At 33.4% G+C, this 21,545-nt stretch overlaps 1 protein-coding gene across 1 annotated transcript in view; it reads right to left on the bottom strand.

Annotated features, from left to right (window-relative positions):
* Positions 1-1,260: 1,260 nt before the first annotated feature.
* The window catches only part of LOC114620355 (triadin-like), a 117,993-nt gene continuing 97,708 nt past the window's right edge, over positions 1,261-21,545 (bottom strand). The window contains exons 6-9 of the mRNA XM_028766462.1: positions 16,165-16,227; positions 13,525-13,584; positions 7,135-7,317; positions 1,261-1,471 (exon numbers count right to left, since the gene is read on the bottom strand). Coding sequence (XP_028622295.1) covers positions 1,377-1,471; positions 7,135-7,317; positions 13,525-13,584; positions 16,165-16,227 — 401 coding nt within the window. The 3' untranslated portion in view covers positions 1,261-1,376. The remainder of the gene's footprint in view (positions 1,472-7,134; positions 7,318-13,524; positions 13,585-16,164; positions 16,228-21,545) is intronic.

The following is a 21,545-nucleotide window of genomic DNA, read 5'->3' as shown; positions in this document are numbered from 1 at the left end:
CTTTACAGATGATGTCTTTATTGTGAGTTTTATGTAAAATGCAAGAACATTGAAGAGCATGTGTTCAGTAACTGGTTCAAACTCACATGCTAGAAATGAGTTCTGTGGTTTTGTTCAAAATCTTCTTTTCATAAGTGATTACACTTACCTTCCTCCACAATTCTAATAAATATTTTAGGAGATTATATATAAATATTGACAGAGATTAGTGTCATCAATAAGGTATTATAATTACAATGCTCAGTTTTCAATATCACAATTTCTAAATCATAAGCATGGAGAAAAAAAGAGAATGAGAAGGAGGAGGGAGAGGTAGAGGGGGAAGAGGAGAAGAAGATGGTAGAGGAGAAAAACTCAGAGGAATTAGAAAAGGGAAAGAAGACGGAGGTGGTTGAGAAAGAGAAAGACAAGGAGGAGAAGGAGGTTGTGGAGGATGTAGAGTAGGAAGAAAAGAAGAAGGAGAAATGAAAGAAAAAAAGGAAAGGGAAGTAGGAAGAGAAAAAATGAGGGGAGAAAGAAGTCCAAAGTATCTTTAAAAAAAAATCAGTTACTGGGATTGACTTAATGTTCTAGAGTGATAAGAGCCTAATAAGCTTTTAAAATTATAAGAACTAGATTATTACATACTTGCTTCAGGTATGATTATGCTTGATTGTCAATGTATGTGCAAGTTGTAACTAGCATTTTAGAAAGACTTCCATAAAACAGCTAAGGAAACAAAGTATAGTTGGTTTTTAACAGTCAGCTTCCATTGAGAGTAGTTAGTCTATCAGATTTTAAAATACTTTACACAAGGAATAAAGTTGTTCATCTTAATTAAGCTATCCTTAGCATACTTTACAGAAAAATTAAAGATATGAAAGAGCAGAGGTGTATTGATGTGATCAAAAGCCTTTCTTCATTGCAGAGATATGAACCAAAGTTAACTAACTCTACCAGTGTTTTTCTGGAATCACAAAAGACCATAAGTAAGAAAATGTGAATGTTTTGGAAAGATAAGACTCAGTGTTTAAAAAGTGATGGATTTTATTATGAATTTTATCTACTATCCAATAAAAAGAATATTTTTCTTTATTGTAAGTCTTTTCTTCTAAATTTACCAGGAATCATATCAAGTGATTCATTTCTTCACTCCAAGATATTATTAAAGATATTAGCATTTTTATATAAGAAGATATTAGCATCTTTGAGCTTTCAACTGACTTCATTTTCAACAGGCCATGCAGCGAACACAGGTAAAGTTAAAGGGCCCAGCACCAGTTATTATTTCTGCATTTTATTGTCTTTATTCTAGGTCTGCACATGCATTATGCAAGTTTTTAAATGAAAACATAGCTTAGGACAGATAAAGTTGACAGTCTTAGAAACAAAGGCTATTAAGACAGACAACAATAAGAATTGTTTGGAATACCTGGTTTTAAATCCCCATGGACAAACATGTCAATCATATATCGACAGAACTCATACTGATCTGACAGAATAGAGAAAAAGAAGAAGCAATGAAAGCATGTCATCACCATCCGCCTATTCTACAATGAAGACACAATGTAACAGAACAACCAAAACAGCACACATTTATTTTGGCTACTACTTATCTCTGTGAAGGAATAAATAGTGATTTTTATGAGCATACAAAGGAAAATATGTAACACACATAATGTCTCACTCATTACCTATAAAACCTCTTAAATATGGAAACAAAGTTATTTGTGGTTATATGAGGGGTAGGAAATATTTGATAATTCAAAATCGTTTCCTTACTTTAAAGCAATTATTCTCACATATTCTTGTGAAATGTTTAAGAAGGGAACATGAGGTACACAGAAGAAAATTCTTTTCAACTAGGAATGTTTCCTGCTGCTAGACCCAGGACATCTGCTAGCTATTCCAAGTGAGACTGTTGATAATTCTGAAATAAGGCACAGAGGACAAGCGCATTGTAACCTGTTAGGATCCTGTTCATGGAAATTCTCTTTATCAGAAATGTGATCTGGAGACTCACTCAACAGCACCAAATGATAGAAATAATAAGTACACTAATTAACTAATCTTTATGTGATCACTTTATGCTCTTGGCTAGTCTGTAGTCCATAAAAATGAACCAACAAAGTAACTAGATGATGCAGGCACAGTCCAAAATGATTTCAGGAGTTGGGTTATTGTTTTTACTTCTTAATTACATACAACCCATGAAATACATACTATTGCAAACTTTGAATTCTCCCATGGTCAATATAACTTTAGTAGCCACTGTAAAAGATTTCATAAACTTTATCACAACATCTTTAAAACTTAATTATGATCCTTGTATTTAAACATTTACTTTTTAAAATCTTTTTATTAGGCATTTTATTAATTCACCAAATGCATAGGAAGCTATAGCACCAAGAAAGTTTATTGCATTTATATAGAATGATACATCTTTAATAGTTCAAAATTACTTTTATCAAACAATATAACTATATTTATTTTATAGGAATAAATACCCAAGAATATTTATTTATGAAGCTCTACTGGGTCTTTGTCATCTTTAAAATAGTAAATGTACTTACTGCAATAAATCTACAAAACAGAATCCTTTTCATTAATACCTAAATAAGGGTGAATCAAAACTTACAATGTTTCTAAAGTTTATATGTTTCTGGTTACTAAAATGAGGTGGCCTATTTTTAGACCAACCCACAAATCTTCTCCTTTGTTGACATAGTTTCGAGGATGGTTTATGCCCCATCCCAGGCTCTGGGATGTCTATGGTGTTAGAAAAGTAACATTAAAATAGGTAATATCATGTCTTTTTCTAGACACGAGATTTTGCTATAAAATAAGGCTAAGGATACTTTTTCTTTAAATGGATGATATAGATTTGGAGTAGTATGATATGCCCATATTTCCTCCTGTTTTGGACCTCATTTAACATATGGTTACTCCTTCCTATGGCTCAAGAATATTTCTCAGAAAGATAGGAAATATGCCAGAGTATACATATGATCCATTACTCACAGAGCTGTACATGGGTGTATTGATAGTATTCGTGTTTAACAATCTCCCACGTTGTATAGTTAGACTGATGGCTAGGAGTTAGATCCTACACAGTCTAATGGATAGGGACAGGAACCTCAGATAATCAAGATGGCTTCCTCCACACAGTTTAAAATCAGCTTGGAATCCTTTTTCTCCCTCCAATGGAACCCCCCAGCTGGTGGACCAGGTTCATAGCCTGACTAGACTTTGTCCAAAAGTTGTAAGCCTATCATCTGACTTTGTTCAAACTGAGCAATCCTAAATTAGGTGATAAAAATCTCTCAAAGACTTAAAAGCCCTCAGCACTAGAGGAGAGATGAGACTTTGGCTACAGAGATAAAATATTGCTTTCTTTTCCCAGAAGTAAAACAAAGGTTACATCCTGGTTACATTCAACTCATACTAAAGATACCCTTCAGACTTCCTCATTAATTGATTGTTTATAGCAAGTGAAACTTTTTAACCTGGCACCAACTGCTTATATTTATTATGCCGATGATACCTGTTTCAGAAACCATTCATTTAATTTATGAATAGTCTAATAAGCTTTTAATATAAAGTAGAAAATCCTTCGTGGATTCTACATTTTTTTGGTTTTGCTTTGTTTTGTTTTTGCTTGTTTGGTTGTTTTTTACACTTAGAATATTACCTATGTGAATACATTTTAAAAGTATCTGTTACATGTAAACTATGTGTGACTTTGCTTTCTAATGACTTCAACATACAATGGGAACTTAATAATATTTATATATTTTTAACTGTTTTCTTATAGTGCTGGATTCCACCTGTCTTCAGTGATGACCAACAATCTGTGAAAATTCTAGTAAGGCTACAAGGTTCATGTTGGGTTTTATTTGCCTGAGAACCAATCATAGTCAAGTCTTCTGAATTTGAAAATACTCAATTTATAAAAATAGTTCTCTACATCCAACTCAACACAGCAGGAAACTAGCCTTAAAGAAAGTCTAAACTGTCCCTCCATTCTGGCATTTGTAGTTATAGGATAGTAACTTCTATATTGCAATTCGCTGTTTGATCACTATTTTGAAAAAAATATTGAAAATAAAACATTCTACTAGAATTAATTTATGTTGTCCATTCCTGCCTTATGGCTCCTCAGGGAGTACTGATGAATCGACTCAGCTGTTGATGCCTGGCTGGTGTTCCCTGTGGAATGTCAGCCAAGGGAAAATACACAGAATATTAATAGAAATGACTTTAAACAAATAATCTCTAATGATGCTAGCGTATATGTGGTCTGTTGCACTATGGCAGATTCTCATAGCGATACTTTCTCTGAGTGTCACCAATACTTGAATCATTGTTAAGTAGATGAAAATATCAAGAGACTGGGCATAGTGTATATAATAGCTGTGAGATATTTATTTCCTCACAAAAACCAGAGAGAAATTTTAAATCATGTCAACTTTGCTACCTTACCTTGAGTGAATTTGAAATGGTCGATAAAAAGCAGATTACATAATAAGTAAGTAGAGTAACTTTATATATATATATATATATATATATATATAATGCAAATGTAAATAAACAATGAGATTTTTATTGATAATTATACTCTATAAGCAAATTTTACCAACAAATGTTTGTCCTAGATAAGATCGTCCTACTCCAAAAACAAAACTTAAGTGTATTGGGTGTTTAAAGTGATGTTTCAAAAACTGTAGGAGGGGCTGGAGAGACCACAAAATTATTGTTTCCTGCTCTTGAGGAAGAGCCGAATTCAACTTTCAGAACCAGCTCCTGTTAATCTGATTCTTCTTCTCATCTTTCTTCTCATCTTTAGAGCACCTGAATTCTCCTGCACAAATCCACCCACAGACACACAAACAGCATTAATTTGAACATAAAAATGATATATATGTACATACGTGTGTGTATATGTGTGTATCTACCTTCATTCAGCATACTTCAACTTAGCAAATAAACCTTTTTTTCACACAGAAAAAAAAACCCCTTAATTTTGTTGTGTTATTGATTTAAGAATTTAAAAATCAAAGCTACTTAAAAAAATACCGTATCTTTATTTTGTTTAAATTATCATGATCATGTAACTAGTGTTTTTTTAATGCTTTTAAATATCTGCTTAGCAAAAAAAAAAAGTAAAAAAGAAAGAAAGAGGAAAAAGAAAATGAAAAAAAAGAAAAGGAAGGAAGTAAGTTATTATTGTGTTTGACCAGCCATTACAGGTAAAGTTCTTATTATCTACTGAGTTATACAATTTATATTGGTGGTAGCAGTACTCAGTAGGTGCCATGCTATAGCCTATTTTTTTGTTTAGATGTTAGAATCATTTTGATACCTTCGTTCCTTATAATGCTTAACTAGCTCTTCACATAACAATGAAAATAGTACATTGAAAATCGAATTGGCATATAATCCTATTTGATTAGTGATATGACAAAATATAGTATTTGTGACCTGGAAAATAAACATACTTTCAAATTATTCTAAAGTAACCAGTTTATCATTGAAATATGATTTCCAAACCCTGGGAGACACTAACATCTCAAATGGTAGTTATGTGCCTAATTACTTTTGAGTATTCTGACATTTCTATATAACAAAATTAGAGATTAATTATACTTGATATGTTTTCTTTGGTTTTATATTACACTTTTCTTTCTTAAAGGGTGATTTGAATTTCACAGTATTTTAGAACCTAACTGTCATTATAGTGAATCAAAGTATTAATTTTCCTGATTTTATCACAGTGAAATTACTCATTTAAAGTATTTCTCATTATTGTACCCTTTTATAGCACACACATTCATACATGATATTATTTTAAAGGATAACACTTTATATTTTTAATTTTCAAGATCCTGCAATCATCTTGAAAACAATAGGTTCAAATTTCCAAAGTTTTTATTCTGGAGGAGTATCTGTAAAACTAGGTTGAAATGAATAAATTTACATAAAGTTTATGAAATACAAAAAGAGGAAAAGAAAGAGTACTCCTTTTATTCTTGTTTCCTTAAATATGTCCTATACATGTGCCTTTTGTTTCATAAATTAAAGTTTACACGCATTACTCACATATCAAAGTTTATAAACATTGCGATGTTGGAAAATAAGATAAAAAATACAAAGAGTGTGTGATTCACATTATACAGTTTGTAAGAGAAAAAATGTTTCCAGTTCTACCATTAAAATGGCCTTCTTACTAAAAAGTTTAAAATTCACAATGAAGTTATATAGACACCAATTTGTCCATTTTAGTTTTGAATAAATTATTCAGTTGGTATTGGAGTCAAAGAAAGTTTTATTTTGTAACATTCATAAGAAAAGATACATCTGTCTCAGAAACAGATCATGCAGAGCAGACACTGTGTTCTGGATGTGAAGGTCGGAATTTGTAGTAACCTGGACTGAGGAATGGATTTAGGGATAGGAAACCCAAAATGTACCCTAATGGTGGGACAAACATCCTTGGTGATCATTTTAAAGCCACACAGCACCTTTCTGTAAATGGTCTATTTCTGAGAAGTGAGTTAATAAATCACAGTTGATGAAAAGCACACCTGTCCTGTGCAGACTGCGCTGAAATTAAAAAAAATTGAAGACTAGAAAAGCTCCCGACACTTCTTTATCATATAAGAGGTTTCCTAGAACAATGAAATGAGTTGATAGTTTAATGTGCATATTCTAAATGATATCACTGCAGCAATATTGAGGAAGTAAAATTTTTATATATTTCTTTTCGATATGTTTTGTGCATTGACTCCTGGAGCAACTCCTTGAGAAATGCTGTTGCTGTCAATTTTTATAACCACCTTTCCCAAGATTCTAACCCATACAATTGTTTAATTGTTCTGCTCAGTCTTCAAGATTTCAACACTCAGCCCCAAATTTAAATAACTCCAAGTGATCACTCAACACTCACTTGAAAATCCATCTAGCTATTTGAATGCATTTTATTATATTTATGAGTATGCTAATAACCAATGACTGCACTTCCTTTCAGGCATAGTGGCTTGGATCTCTTTTTACCCCATCTGAGGTTTATTTTTAGTCTTTTTCAGAGTTTAACTTGACAGCATCTGCTTCTTGCTCAATATTCTCTCAGGACCTCCTTCTCCTTGGGATGTTTACCTTTCTGCTCATGCTTGGGCACAGCTGGTGTCTCTTTGTCATCCCTCTGTCTGGCTTTTGGTGATGTTTTCAGAGTTTCTTTCCTTTCTGCAGCTGTTGGTTTCACTTTCTCCTGTTTCCCAACTTTCATTTCCTTCTTAGCCTTTTCTTCAGTCTTCTCCTTAGTCTTAACTTTCTTGTCCTCTACAAGAAGTTAAGACAGTTATTCTTTACTCACATAATTCTTCAAATCTCATTATCTTCATGTATCATTTAAAGAGACAAACAAGACAATCAATAGAAATGGATGTCTTTATATATACTGTTGACAATTACTAGGGTATTATAAATTTATAAATATGTTGTATTTGAAATACATCGACAAGATGAATCTCGCTCTTAATTTTCAGGTGAAGAGATTGGATTTCTGTTTTTACTATTGTTGTTGTGGCTACTGTTTGTTTGCATTTTGGCTTTGAAAATCAAGAGCTTAATCTGTCCACAATAAGTCATTTATTATACAGAGTTTGTAACTTCAGTAAGATTGTAAGTTTGTAATCTTCAGTAAGAAAAATATCCATGCTAAAGAGCCTAATTAAAGAATTTCATTTTAAAGGAATATGACCATTTTCTTCTATAACAGTAAAATCTTATATTACTCAAAAATAATTCTAATATAATATTTTAAAGAAGATAATTTCAAGGGCTATAAATGAAACATTACCTGCATGGTACTGAATAACAAGATGAGAATGATAATACTTACCAGAGACCAACTGACACATTAACAAGGTCCTTCTACAAGACTAATGCTCCCTGTATAAAAGGTAAAACTGAACTTGAGAAGCATTTGCAGCTAAGAATACAAACCCAGACAGACATTCCTACCATAATACCTATTAGATACTGACAGACAAACATCCCTAATGACTGGGCCTGCAAAGACTGATAATACAGAAACAGATACATTTTCTTACATATCTAAATCAGAGATCATATCCCCAAATGTTTGTAAAACTTTAAAAATGTCCTAGTAAAAAGTACTAGCAAGGGTACTGGTGAGATGGCTCAGCGGTTAAGAGCACCTACTGCTTTTCAGGAGGTCCTGTGTTAAAATCCCAGCAACCACATGGTGGCTCACAACCATCAGTAGTAAGATCTGATGCCCTCATATGGGTGTCTGAAGACAGCTACAGTGTACTTTGGGCTTGAGCAAGCAGGGATGGCGGATGGGAAGTAATGCTCCAGAGCAAGCAGGGGCAAAGCGAGCGAGGCCAGAGCAAGAGGGAGAAAGGAAGGGGGGAAAATGAAAAAAAAATTTAAAAAATACTAGCAAGCAAAATATAGAATTTCCACATCTATTTAAAACACATTAGCTCAATAGTACATGTATTTTTAGAGAAGGAACTGGCTTATAAATTAATCATTCTGTGAATCATTCTTTCATTTTTTTTAAAAGTCATTGATGGTATGATTCAATTAGTTGTAATGGGCAGTGCATAGTTGACATTTTCTGTATATGGGACCATATATTTGGCATATATTTGTCTGCACACTTTCAATGCATTGTAAATATTCTTGACACACATGTTAAAGAGTTCGATGAAAATACAGGCCTCTGTTCACTTTGCTTTGATTTAAACTAAGCCAAGGCACCTGTGTATTTCCATATAGCGAATGATAGTATTATCGCAGAAAGCAATTTATTTACAAAATCAATATCATCTGTGATTCAGTGTTTGATCAGTGGGACCAGGATTGGATGTAATCTGTTTTGGGGACATTCCAATGAGATGCTGCTGCCTAGACATCAGAGGACATTGAGGTTAAATAGAAAGACATTGAAAAACAGCTATAATAAGTTATTTATCATTGCTTGCTGTGAAGGTTTAATCTTTTGCTATGTATTGTAGTGCTAAATTCTGTATCCCAAGGACTACATGCCTCAAGATGAATGTGCCAGCTTTTGTTGTGCAAACTTTGCTCCTTCATTTAAAACTATTGGTTGAATAAAGTTGCCTACAGCCTGCAGCTGGACAGAAGAGAGGTAAATGGGGCTTCTGCTCCTGAGCTCTGAAGACAAGAGGAGAGAGGGAGAGAAACAAAGAAGAAGGCGTCATGGTATAGGTGGATCATGAGCCATGGGCATGAGGGCCACCCAGCTGCAATAGGAGTGGCTTGGGCAGAACATGGCAAGTGATATATCGGGATTATTAACAGGAAAGTAAACAAAATAGCATAGAGGATTAATATCTGCTCAGCTCTAGTGCTTTAAACCTGAATATAAATATAAATATATTGCATCTTTTGTTTGGGAACTAAATAATCTAAGGTGAAGTAGAAACCCCAAAATAATATTTTCTACAACAGCATGCCTCAAACAAAAATTGTATTGAGCTTTCACGGGGATGGGCATTATTGTATCCAACTTATCCAACATAATCATTGTAAAAATTTTTATGGATTTCTTTCTGCATTTATGTGTGGCTTTTTTTGACTATATGGTATAAATTTTCTTCTCTTTTTTAAGTAACAAAACAATTATTTTCTGATTCCTTCTCTCCCTTTTGTGTCGCAAATCCATATGCAACTTGTACATGTACACCTAAATTTTCCTTCCAGAGAAGCTAGATCAGGCTTGTCTCATTGTCTACTTGATGGCGTCAAAAGATGAGCACATGGTTGCTGCCTATATAGACTCTAGCATGGCATTTAAGACACTGTGATACCAGCCTTCATCCTGCTTCATGCTTTTTCCTGTATTGCTATGCTCACTGTTTGAACATGTTATATGTTTTAATATATCAAACTTCATCAAAGTGCTTTTTCTAAATTCTCTATATTTTTCTATATATCTGAATTCTATCATATTCAATTCATGCAAAAAAAGCTGTCACTGGATTTGAACATCCTGTAATTTTACCTTGTATCTGCCAACACTTTTATTAAGGAGTCAGTTTTATTCTCTACTGTATATTTAATATTGTACAAGATTGTTTTCTTATTAGTTTCCCTTACCAGGCTGCAAACTTGAGTTCAGGAATTCAATTTTTAGTTCTTTTACCATTGTGTTCAGTACAATGTTTATTTTAAGAGAATATAGAACTAGTGAATCTGAATTAGAAGTCAGAGGAGTAAATGGTTTACTACATGTGTGTCATATATATGATGTAGTAATATGTACTCTGCACACATAAAGAGATTAAAATGAACATTCCTATATTTTGAAATTTTACTAGCCTTTTTATGTTGGTTGCTTGTTTGATTATGTCTGTGTGAAATTGTTATTTTAGCTATCTTAAATGTCATCTACCTTTACTGTTCAGAACACAATTGATTGTACCCCTATCTTATCACTGTAGAATTGAAGATTAGTGAAAATCTGATCTATTTTAATACCACTGAATTTTATAACTGGCAAAATCGATTCTCTTAGAGACAGGACCACACAATTAAGAAAAGCATTACAATAACTATTTATATAAAAATGAAGACTTCCCTCTTCTACTGTCAACTTCTTAAAACAAGTAAATTTGCCTTTCACTAGAAAACAGCAGGGTGGTGCGAGAACCAGGCAGAACTTGGGTTGACACCTCTTGATTTCTCATCCCATCTTTTCTACTTTCCTTTCTGTTCTTTTTGTGAACTATAAAGAATGGGCACCATATGTAAAGTGTCTAATATAAGCACCAGGCAGGAGATGACAAGGAATCTGCATGTTTCTTTCAAAAAGAATTTCTAGGATGGTCTAGAAAATTACTGTCCTTGAACATACTGTATTTTAAACAGAACAGGAAACACACTGTGTCATGTGAAAGTGCCAGCAGGAGTCATTAGCTTCAATGCTGATCATAGTGTTCTAAAGGAATTCATTTTAATTTCTAACTCAAATGTTACCTGATCAGTTTGTGCCTTTTTAACTTTATTTCATTTTCCTAGAAACCCACATATCATATAAAGAACATGAATATATTTGCCATTCCTAATATAACCTAAATAGATAAATAAAAACAAACATGAAAACATTATATAGGCATAATATATATATATATATATATATATATATATATGTAAAATTTATTTACATGTATCTGCCAGTATTAACCTATATAAAGAGGAAGCATTGGTAGTGAGCAGACTTATGATGACAACAGTTCCTACCGTCTTTTCTTAATGAATGTTGACTAGTCTTGTAATATGCTAACTCACAGACTATGACAGAAATAATTGGATTAAAATTTAATAGTAGTCAACTCTCCCAATTTCACAATATCACAATTTACACCCTGATTTTTTTTTTCTGTTGCTAGGCCTAGGGAAGTCCATTATCATGTCAGTGTGAATTTGTGACAAACAACAGAGGATTAAAAAGAACCTCAATTAACTAGATGAGCCAAACTTGAACTATGTGCGAGACAGTGAGTGGGTAATATTCTAAGTAGCTGAGATAATTTATTGTTCTAGCAATATGAGCCGACATACCTGCTTTTATTTTTTTACAAAGATAATATGTTGCAAATGGTTCCTGAATGTTCTAATTTCAAATTTTTATTTAATGAATCCATCTTAACATAATGTTAGGAATTTGAGGGGATGGATAGACAGTTTGTTTGGTAAATTGCTTGTCATGAGAGTGTAAGGAATTAAAATCAATCCAAGAATCCACATAAAAAGATAAGTACTTTGACATAATCTTGTAGTCTCAGTAATATATGTGGGACCAGATATGTCTGTTACCTATTGCTAGAACAATAGTTATCATAAAGTTTTCTTTAGAATCTATTATAAAAATTCAATTACCTTTTATTTATTTATTTATTTATTTATTTATTTATTTATTTGATGGTGATATATTCTTTCCCACAAATAGGTAGGTTTTTTTAAGGATACTAGAATAAGATTGCTCCATTATAACTTTTATATTGATATTATATCCATATCAAAGTTATACTTTTAAAATAAGTGGAAAACATTTACATTGAGGAGACAGAATTGTATTATTAGTCAAAATGTGTTGTGGTGTTACTTTATTTTGATGCTAATTTCGCTCTCCTGGGAGAGACTGCTAACAAGGAGTGAAAGGCATACACAAGTGACTTCTTGTGAACTTTCTCCCCACCTTAACTTGCAAAGTAAAGTCTAGAACCTGAGATTGGGAAGGCTAGTGCCTGCGATTTGGCATTCGAAGGGATGGGGAATGGAGAAATTTGAGGGAGAAGAAGGATAAAGAGAGAGGAGAGGGAGAAGGAAGGAAGATGGAGGACGAACAGGATGATCCAGATTCTGCCTGGCTTTAAATAGCCACAGGGAGCCACATGTCTTATCTAGGTGGGCAATTTATATCATTATAAAACTTATTGTGTGGGCATCTTATGAATTGAGAATTTATTAATATATAAATCTGATTCTTTAATTTTAAGCTTCAAGAGTTTAAGGGATTTGTGACCACCTACTTCTAGAGGTGGATGACTGAGAGGCAGGTGTACCAGAGAAGGGAAGACTGTGGACTGGGGCTAGCCAAGAGGCTGCGAGATCTCCCGGGGAGAGAGTAGCTGGGCATAGCATGAGAACTTGCCATTATTTTTAATATTTCCTGCAACAAAAATGTATATTTTAAAACAAAATATTTGGTAGATCAACTTAGGGTAGAAAAATTAACCTTCAAAATTAACCTTCCAAAATATGGCAGTGATGATTTTGTGGACTTGAAGTATAATAATGCTTTTTGTGTACAAATTCTTACTTCCTTACAGTGTTCACAAGATCAAAATGAAGTCATCAATTCATTGTGCCTTTTATGGACTTCCTTAGAAGAACTATCTTCCACATTTATTCAACATAAAATAAAGATTTTTTTCCATGCTTCCCCCGTGGCCCTCATAATTTTCATGGTAGCCAGGGAGGATAAGATAACACACTTCAAAACTTGTTTTACTTCCTGTGAAATTTCTATGCTTCTAAATACTTTGGAACTGTTTATTGAATGTAAGCAGTTCCATCAGGGTCATTTTTCTATTGTTAGATCAAACTTGCCTAACTCTCCCAGTGTCAAGGGGATGAGAATGTATGATAAAGGTCAGCCAGATCAAAATTCTGGCACTTACATGTGAGGACACTTTATCTTCCTTTCATGTTTTGGTATTTTTTAAAACTGTATTTTGATTTTATTAGTCTTTAGATATTTAATTTTAAAGCATTGTATTTAAATGAAATGGAAAATGATTACAAACCTTCAAATTTCTCCCCATATGTACACTCTAATTATCAAAAGTCAAGAATGTAGATATTCAATTTTAAATCATTGTATTTAAATGAAATGGAAAATTATTACAAAACTTCAGATTTCCCCCAAAATGTACATTCTTGCCATCATCAAAAGTCAAGAGTGAAGATAATAAAAGGAAATGATACCTTTTGCCATGGTCTTTGTCTCTGTTCTTTCTTTTTTCTCAAGTTTTTCCTTGTGAGTTGCTTAAACAGAAAAGTAACATTAGAAAATTATAAATTACACATAGCTTTAATAGATTGCATAGCCAATTTCCTTCTGACTACAGTTCTATAGAGTAACTGGGTATTTATATCACTATTGGATCCATCTTAAGAATATAGTTATCAGTGGATAATAGTGTACAGAATACAACATAAGCTTTGGCACTAAAAATCAGAAAGTAGCCAGGCGATGATGGCACATACCTTAATCCTAGCACTTGAGAAGCAGAGTCAAGAGAATCTCTGTGAGTTCTAGGACAGCTTGGTCTATAGAGCTACTTTAAGGACATTGAATAGTACAGAGAATCCCTGTCTTGAAAATCTCATTAATTAATTAATTAATTAATTTAAAAAACTTAGAAAATAAGCGAGTATGGTAGTGAATGCTTTCAATTCCAGTACTCAGAAGGTAAAGACAGGAAGATCTCTGTGAGTTTGAGGCTCTCCTGGACTACGTAGTGAATTCCAGGATAGCCAAGGCTAAATAGTTAGATCCTGACCAAAACAAACAGAAAACCCAATCACACTAATAAATGGTATGTTGAAATCTAGATCTGTCATCTTTCTTTTATAGATTTTACTGCAAATATATGAAGCTTTCAAGAAAGAAAACCAAAAGCGAGGAATTTTAATAAACAAAAATAAAGCACATATACACTGCTAAGATAACTCTTTTTAGCATTAATAATAGGAGATATCTACATTATGGCTTAAGAGTGATTAACCAAATTGTTCCTTCACAGGAACACCGTTAACATTTGGGAAAGAGCAACTTTCTGATAGGATTTGAGCATCACAAAGACACTGAACCTTTCTAGTACCTGCTCACTGATTGTTGTACATCAATGTCATTATGACAAAACATTATCAATGATTCCATAAGGGGTTAAACACTGTATAGGATAATTAAAATGATTATTAAAATGATAAATATTTTAATTTAGCAATGTCTTACATTATACTTGAGAAATATCTTCTCAATATTTATTTAACAATGTAATGAATCAACATTAATTTATTTAACATGACTTTGTTCTGTAAATTGTAAGAAAATGTTAGGTCTCAGTGTTAAGGTTAAGATAACCCCAGAGGTCCAGTAGTGTGTGCTACATGATCCTATATTTCAAAAAAAAAACAGTTCATTTATGGAAGGTGCCAGCATTTCAGTAATGTATATTAAAATGTAAATATCTTTAATTGGCATATACAAACAGAGGAAGACTTACAGAAAGCAAACTATCTTTGATTTTTATTTTGAGTAAATTCTCTACATGTATAATTTATGGGCATTAATTTATTAAAAGAAAACATTTAGTAATATTTAAGCTTGAAACTTAATAAGAACCACAAGATTATTTGATTTTGTCAAGATGTAGAATCTTATATTCATAATTCACTATCTCACCATCATATGAGAAATGCATAAGTATGCCTGAGACAAAGAAGAGCTGTAAAATTCAAGAAAATTATCACTAGTTAAATATTAATAAAAATGCACCATTTAATTCTAATATTCAAATGTGAATGTGTAATAAGTCATACTGAAACATGTTTCTATTGCTCTGTTTCATAAACATCACATTAATTCTACATATTCTAAGCTGCAGTGTTCCATAAACCAGAAAAGTTAGCCAACTATGATATTGAGGATGGAAATGTGATCCAAATAACAGCAAAACGTCAAATCATAATCTTACTTCACATAAAACAGTAAGACAGAGTGGGATGTATCAAGGAAAAAAGTAAACCAAGGAATATTTTTTTAAAACTTAAGGAAATTATTAGTGTAGACTTAGTTTCTAGTAAAGATCCTAATGAAGTTCCTGAAGTAAAAATACCACAGTATATTCATGCATGCACACACATACACACATACACATAGAGCAATAAATGGTCAAGAGATATGACCTGTGAAACAGAAAGAAATCTACAACACTAAAATCACATTAAATTCTACAAATAAGCTAAGGCATATAATATAAGATATCCTCCTTTCTCAAATACTATAAAAGTTGTAAAAACAGGTATGAAAATTTCTCTAGGACATATTTTTGATTTAGGAAAATCAGAATATAAGGTATATTAGATTTTGGAAAAAAGGGGGGAAACAATAATATAAATTACTAATATGTTGGGAAAGATCTTCATGATTTAAACAGTGAAGTTGTCTTACCTATTTTTCTCAATAAATAAGCAATATCAAACAAAAGATAATACAATAGGTATTTTAATTTAAATGATCAAGATGACCTCTTACCTATAAACATGACCAGTTTTTTTTTTTTTTGTTCTTCTCTCAAGTAATATTCTCTAAGGCAGGCTTGAAACTACCAGAGGAAAGGCGGACATATTTCTTAAAAGTAGCATGGGGACAAGAGTCTAACATACTTTATTCTTTTTGGTTCAGAGATTTATTTTTTTATAGTTCTTTTTCATGAATATAACCATAATACAACTTTTAGAAGAAGAAGCCAACATTTTTAAAGTCTAAATATAATGAAGAGAAATGCCAAAGAGAAAAAAACTTTAATGTTAAAGTAGTACAAAAAAATAACAACATACCTTTCTTCTCAGGTTTTTCTCCTTTTAATTTTTCTTTTTCTTTTCCTTTTTCTCTGTGCAAAACTGGAAAGAAGCAAATAGTACTTTTAATTTAAATCAATGGAATAAATTATGGGATAATTGCGTGACAGTTTAGTTTATAAAGTACTTACAGAAATTACCTATTGACTGTCATGAATGTTTGTTTATATACTTAGGTTAAACTTGAAAATAATTACTGTTATTTCACATCCAAGCATTAGCAGTCTAAAATATATCTCACTGAAAAGATAAAAATGTCCCTAAAGATTCTTTTCTTCCTTCTCTCCCTCTCTGACTCCCTGTCTCCCTTCTTCTCTCCCTCCCCCTCTCTGTCTCTGTCTCTCTGTCTCTTTCTCTCTCTCTCCCTGTCTCTCTCTCCCTCTCCCTCTCCCTCTCCCTCTCTCTCTCTCTCTCTCTCTCTCCCTCTCTCTCTCTCGTTCTCTCTCTCTCTCTCTCTCTCTCTCTCTCTCTCACACACACACACACACACACACACACAGTATGTTTTTTAAAAAAGTCCAGTTTTGATATTCGATGAATGTTAGAAATAGCACCACAAGAATATATATATAGTCTCCTGAACCAAAAGCAAAGAACAATGACTAAAAGCCACATGTGTTAAAACTTTACAGAAATAATTCATGTTAAATGGTTTTAAAATAAACAAATAAGCTTGGAAAGCTATGACATTTTCCCAAAGGAAACAAAACTTAATTTAGTGAGCTGTGATCCAGTAAACTTATTCCAAGAGGATTCAAATTTAAGAGAAAACTTTGCCTTATTATTTATTCATAGTGCACATTAATCAACAACCTAGAAATATAGAAATTAACCCACTCTCCTTTTCTCTTCTACAGCTTAACTATAATTCAGTCATCAGGCTCTTTCAAAGTAAGCTTTTTGATATTCTCCTACCCATCTTCTCTTATCCCGGACCTAACATATTTACCCAGCAATATATAGCAAACACCTGTCAAGTGCTGAAGATTCTCTTTGGCAAGACAAATACCTTCCCTTTCAGTGGAATGTCAACACACTAATAGATCACAAATGCTAAACAAATAATTGCATAGGTAGTTAATTACATTTAGTGTAATTGCTATGGAGAAAGTAGGCAAGATGTCATGTCAGCATGGATACAGGGATCTGATCTCATCTCCATGTTTGGAGAAGGCACTTCTGTAGAGGTGACATTAAAAATGTGGAAAAAATTTTTGAGGAAATTAGCCTAGTCAGAGACTGTGAAGACAAGAAGAAAGAAGCCCATTTCCAAATGTCTGAGCAGTGTACCTGCTGTAGACGTGAAACTATTGAACCTTTCAATACAATAATATCTGGTCTGACAGTGTGAAACCTTTTGTTTATCTATTTATCTATCATTTGTTACTGTTGTGTTGTTGTTGCTGCTATTGTCTCAGCATCTCTCCCAACAAAGCCTGTATAGATAACAAATCTAAGTGTCCTATCCATTGTTTAGCATAGCATCTGTCACAAATAGGAACTATCACAAGTTTAGAAACATTTCATTGTCATGGTGACCTGATAAGAAATTTTACCTTAAATATTATATTTGGTTGTAACAAGAGTCTTTGTAGCTCCAGAGAACAATATTGTCCAATGTGCTACTCTCCTCTCTGCTTCTTTGTGTCTTCCATTTTATACTCCCAAAACCATCTGTCCTCATCTTCTATCTCCCATCTCCTGTTTCATGTAAGTTTCCTCATTTTTGGGTCAAGTGATTCTCTGTAAAATTGTATCCTATCTTTATTTAGTTTGGACAGCAATTACACCATGCATTAATTCTATCTTAGTAGGTAACAATGTTGCCATTGTTTATATGTGACTTCTCAGTAGATAAAGTCTTTTAAGGAATGTGCCACATTACACCTTTACAGACTCTGTTTATGTCAATATCTCTCATATAATTCACTGTTAGTAATATTTTGGAATATATGAACTTCCCATATTTTGTAAAACACCTAATATGGTATTTGCTCTCAATCTTTGCTTTTGATCTCTGGACACTTTTGTGGTTTATGAAAATTTCTTAAATATAATCTAGAAGCAGGAAGAGAGTACCCACCTCAGAACATCTAGATACTACATTATTTTCCCCTTTCATACTTAATGGAAATCTTAGGTGCTTCTGAGAAACTAATTTCAATAAAAATAATTCACCAAATAAGGGTAGGAAATCAGCACTTACAGACCACAAAGAGCTCATTTTTCTTTCTTTGGATTATTGTTAATTAAGCTGACATCCAAAAAGAAATTCTTGGCAAAAAGAAAGCGTCTTTTAAAGTTTCTCTAGGGTGAACCAAGTTTCTGAGAGATAAGCTGTGCATTTGGAGTCCTGACTAAAAAGAGCCCCAAGAGAATACCTAATCTGTGGCTCTGCCTCTGCACCTCAGACAGCTGGCTGTCCATTCCACCAGCAGATTCTTAGATTGACATGTGCACAGGCATAAACAGGAGAATTAATACAATACCAGAGAGCAAATGGGCTAAATAAGCATATTAACTTCTCATTCCTGACACCCAAGGGAAAAAGCTGGTTCCTCAATCAAAAATGTTGATTTACAGACACAATGGTACATACTGAAATTTCATTATCCCCCTTCAGAATTAACTCTACAGTACAGTTTAGTGAAACAGCTGGACCTGGAGGCCCTAGGGAGCTGTTCAAAATGGCAGAAAGCCACCAAAAATACTTGGATAGAAATGTCAAACTTTGGCAAGTGAGTTCTCAAATGCCAAGTATTGAAATGACTTTAGACCCAGCAATTCTACAATAAGAGATTTTGAAATAAAAATACTTTGCTACATTAACAACAATAACTAATTTTGCTGATATATCTCTGATAAAAATCTATCACCCACATACAAAACAAAAATCTACCTACGTGCTACCAACCTGTACTGGCAAGCCATATTTTGATGATGGTAATTTTAACCCAGGGTAAAAATAAGCTTTTGCACCTGTTAGAGCTTAGTTTGCTTGTCATTCTTATTTACATGAAACAAAGGTCCCCTTGATAGGCTCATAATTAAGAGCGAGTGGAATCCACCAGTTGGAGTGGATCTGTGGCTTGGCATCTGAGTTGGCATGGCTGTGCCATTTTTGCTCTTGAAGACTGACCTTTCTTTGACCAGAATATTCAGCTTAGTTCAACTCTGAAGTGTATGGCTCTTTCCCACATGGCTCCTCTCCAGCTCTTCTGCATGCTTCTGCTTTTTATCCTACCAGCCATCAGAGAGACATATATTTTCTGGGGGGATTCAGAAATTATACTATCCCATGTTTTCTAGTTCTTAGTAGCTACAACATTCTCTGAAGGCCTCTGCTCAGAGTTCATAATCAAATCTTTGGTGAAAAACTGTGTAAGTGCAGCTGTTTGTAGGCTACTAAATTCCCCAAGTGACAGGTGACAATGAACTAAGTAAAACCTCTGAAGAATATATTTGACTTCAGAACTACTGACTAACACTACTGTGAGAACAATACACATTATGCCTTTTAAGGCATATGCTTTGAGGTACGTGGTTTTTCTTTATAAAATTTTATAACATTTATTTTAATCCATTTTCTATGTTTTGAAGTTTTTTAGAACTTTAATTATATTAAGAAATAATTTGGAAAAATTGAAAATTCCTACTGACTTGCAATATTATACATATTGTTTCAATGCCTTAAGTGGTTCATTAATACCAAAAGATCCTCCTTCAAAATATTCATACTAGTAACAGAAGATGGGCTGAACATGTTACATTTAGAAATATGTATGTATACACATGTCAGAAAATGGTCAAAAGAATGACACATGTTGAACAATGCCTTGGGGAACTGCAGAGGACCCTTTACTTCCAGTAAATTCTATTCCTTGGATTGTTCTTGGAGTTGATTTTTGTACCTCCCGTGAAAACCTTTTATATTAAGTTTGTGAGACATGTTTATTCCTGCTGGATATCAGATCATAGCTACAGAACCCAATCTGGTCAATGTGTCCTGAATTTGGATATGGCCTTCCGATTTCCATGCAATCTATAGAATGTTCCAGGCAATTATGTTTCAAATGTTCTGTTCTGAGATAGTTGCAGGAAAGGGCTGATCTGTGAATACTTAGTAAGTGCTTACAACATTTATTTACATGTTTCTTCTGATCCTGATCGAGTTTTTCTCAACTCAAACAACCTTCCTTGGATCATTCCTTCCTTTGTTATGTTAGTGTACAAAGGAACACTGAAATTGGAAAAATAAGGTTATTTATAGCATCGGACTGTAGCCTGCTTCAGTCTCTCAGATGCTCAGATCCCAGGTTTTGCCAACACAGATCTCCACTGGTTAATGAAAGTTGACATATATATATACATCATATGCATGTACACATACACATGCACATACACATGCACATATACATATACATATACATATACATATACATATACATATACATATAATGTTGCAAGTAATAGTAATTAATAAAAAGAAGAGCAAGAATTTTAGAGATAGTAAAGAGGGGTATATGGGAGAGTTTGAGGGAGGAAAGAGAAGGAATAAAAGTTGTAATTATATTATAATCCCAAAAATAAAAAATGCAAAGATATTTTAAAAAGAAGTTACAATGGGTTTTTACTAATTATTTGAGAATTCCGTACATTGTTTTACACTTTGATCATATTTATCCCCTTTATACAATCCTCCCAAATTCACTCCAAATTCCATACCCACCCAATTTTGAGTCTTTATTAATTAACCTATCAAGTTCAATTAGTGCAAATCGCTATTTATATAGGCCTAAAGTATATTAGACTACTTGTCTCCTTCATAAATAACACCTCATGAAGCCAAGAAATTTCAAAACTTAATGTAGAAGTGAATTAGTTAAACTGCTTTGGCTCCCTATTGCACATGCTGCATCTGGCAAAGAGCTCTCTTGATTTGTGAATGAAACACACATGTACACACACACACACACACACACATACACGTACACACACACACACACACACCAGCTAATTTTGATATACCATGACTAGCTCAATGGTTGGGTACGTCTAAACCTCTCTGTGGCTAGCACACACTTCTCTCCAGTATTTCTGGCTTAACACCTTCTAAATTTATATTTTATCTTTGCTGCCTTGTTACCTCCTGGGCAGCCCCCAACCCTCCTGTGACCTTTGCAGGACCTCATTCACTTTCTACCTACATCATAGGATGCTTCTCTCCTGCAGCTCTTAAACCTGATCCTGCTCTCTCTGAGCCATGGTGACTCTCCTCTCCTCTCCTCTCCTCTCCTCTCCTCTCCTCTCCTCTCCTCTCCTCTCCTCTCCTCTCCTCCCCTCCCCTCCCCTCCCCTCCC

This window comes from Grammomys surdaster, unplaced genomic scaffold (assembly GCF_004785775.1).
Source record: "Grammomys surdaster isolate TR1022 unplaced genomic scaffold, NIH_TR_1.0 168, whole genome shotgun sequence".
Taxonomy (NCBI): Eukaryota; Metazoa; Chordata; class Mammalia; order Rodentia; family Muridae; genus Grammomys; species Grammomys surdaster.
This window is presented reverse-complemented; position numbering and strand designations above follow the sequence as displayed.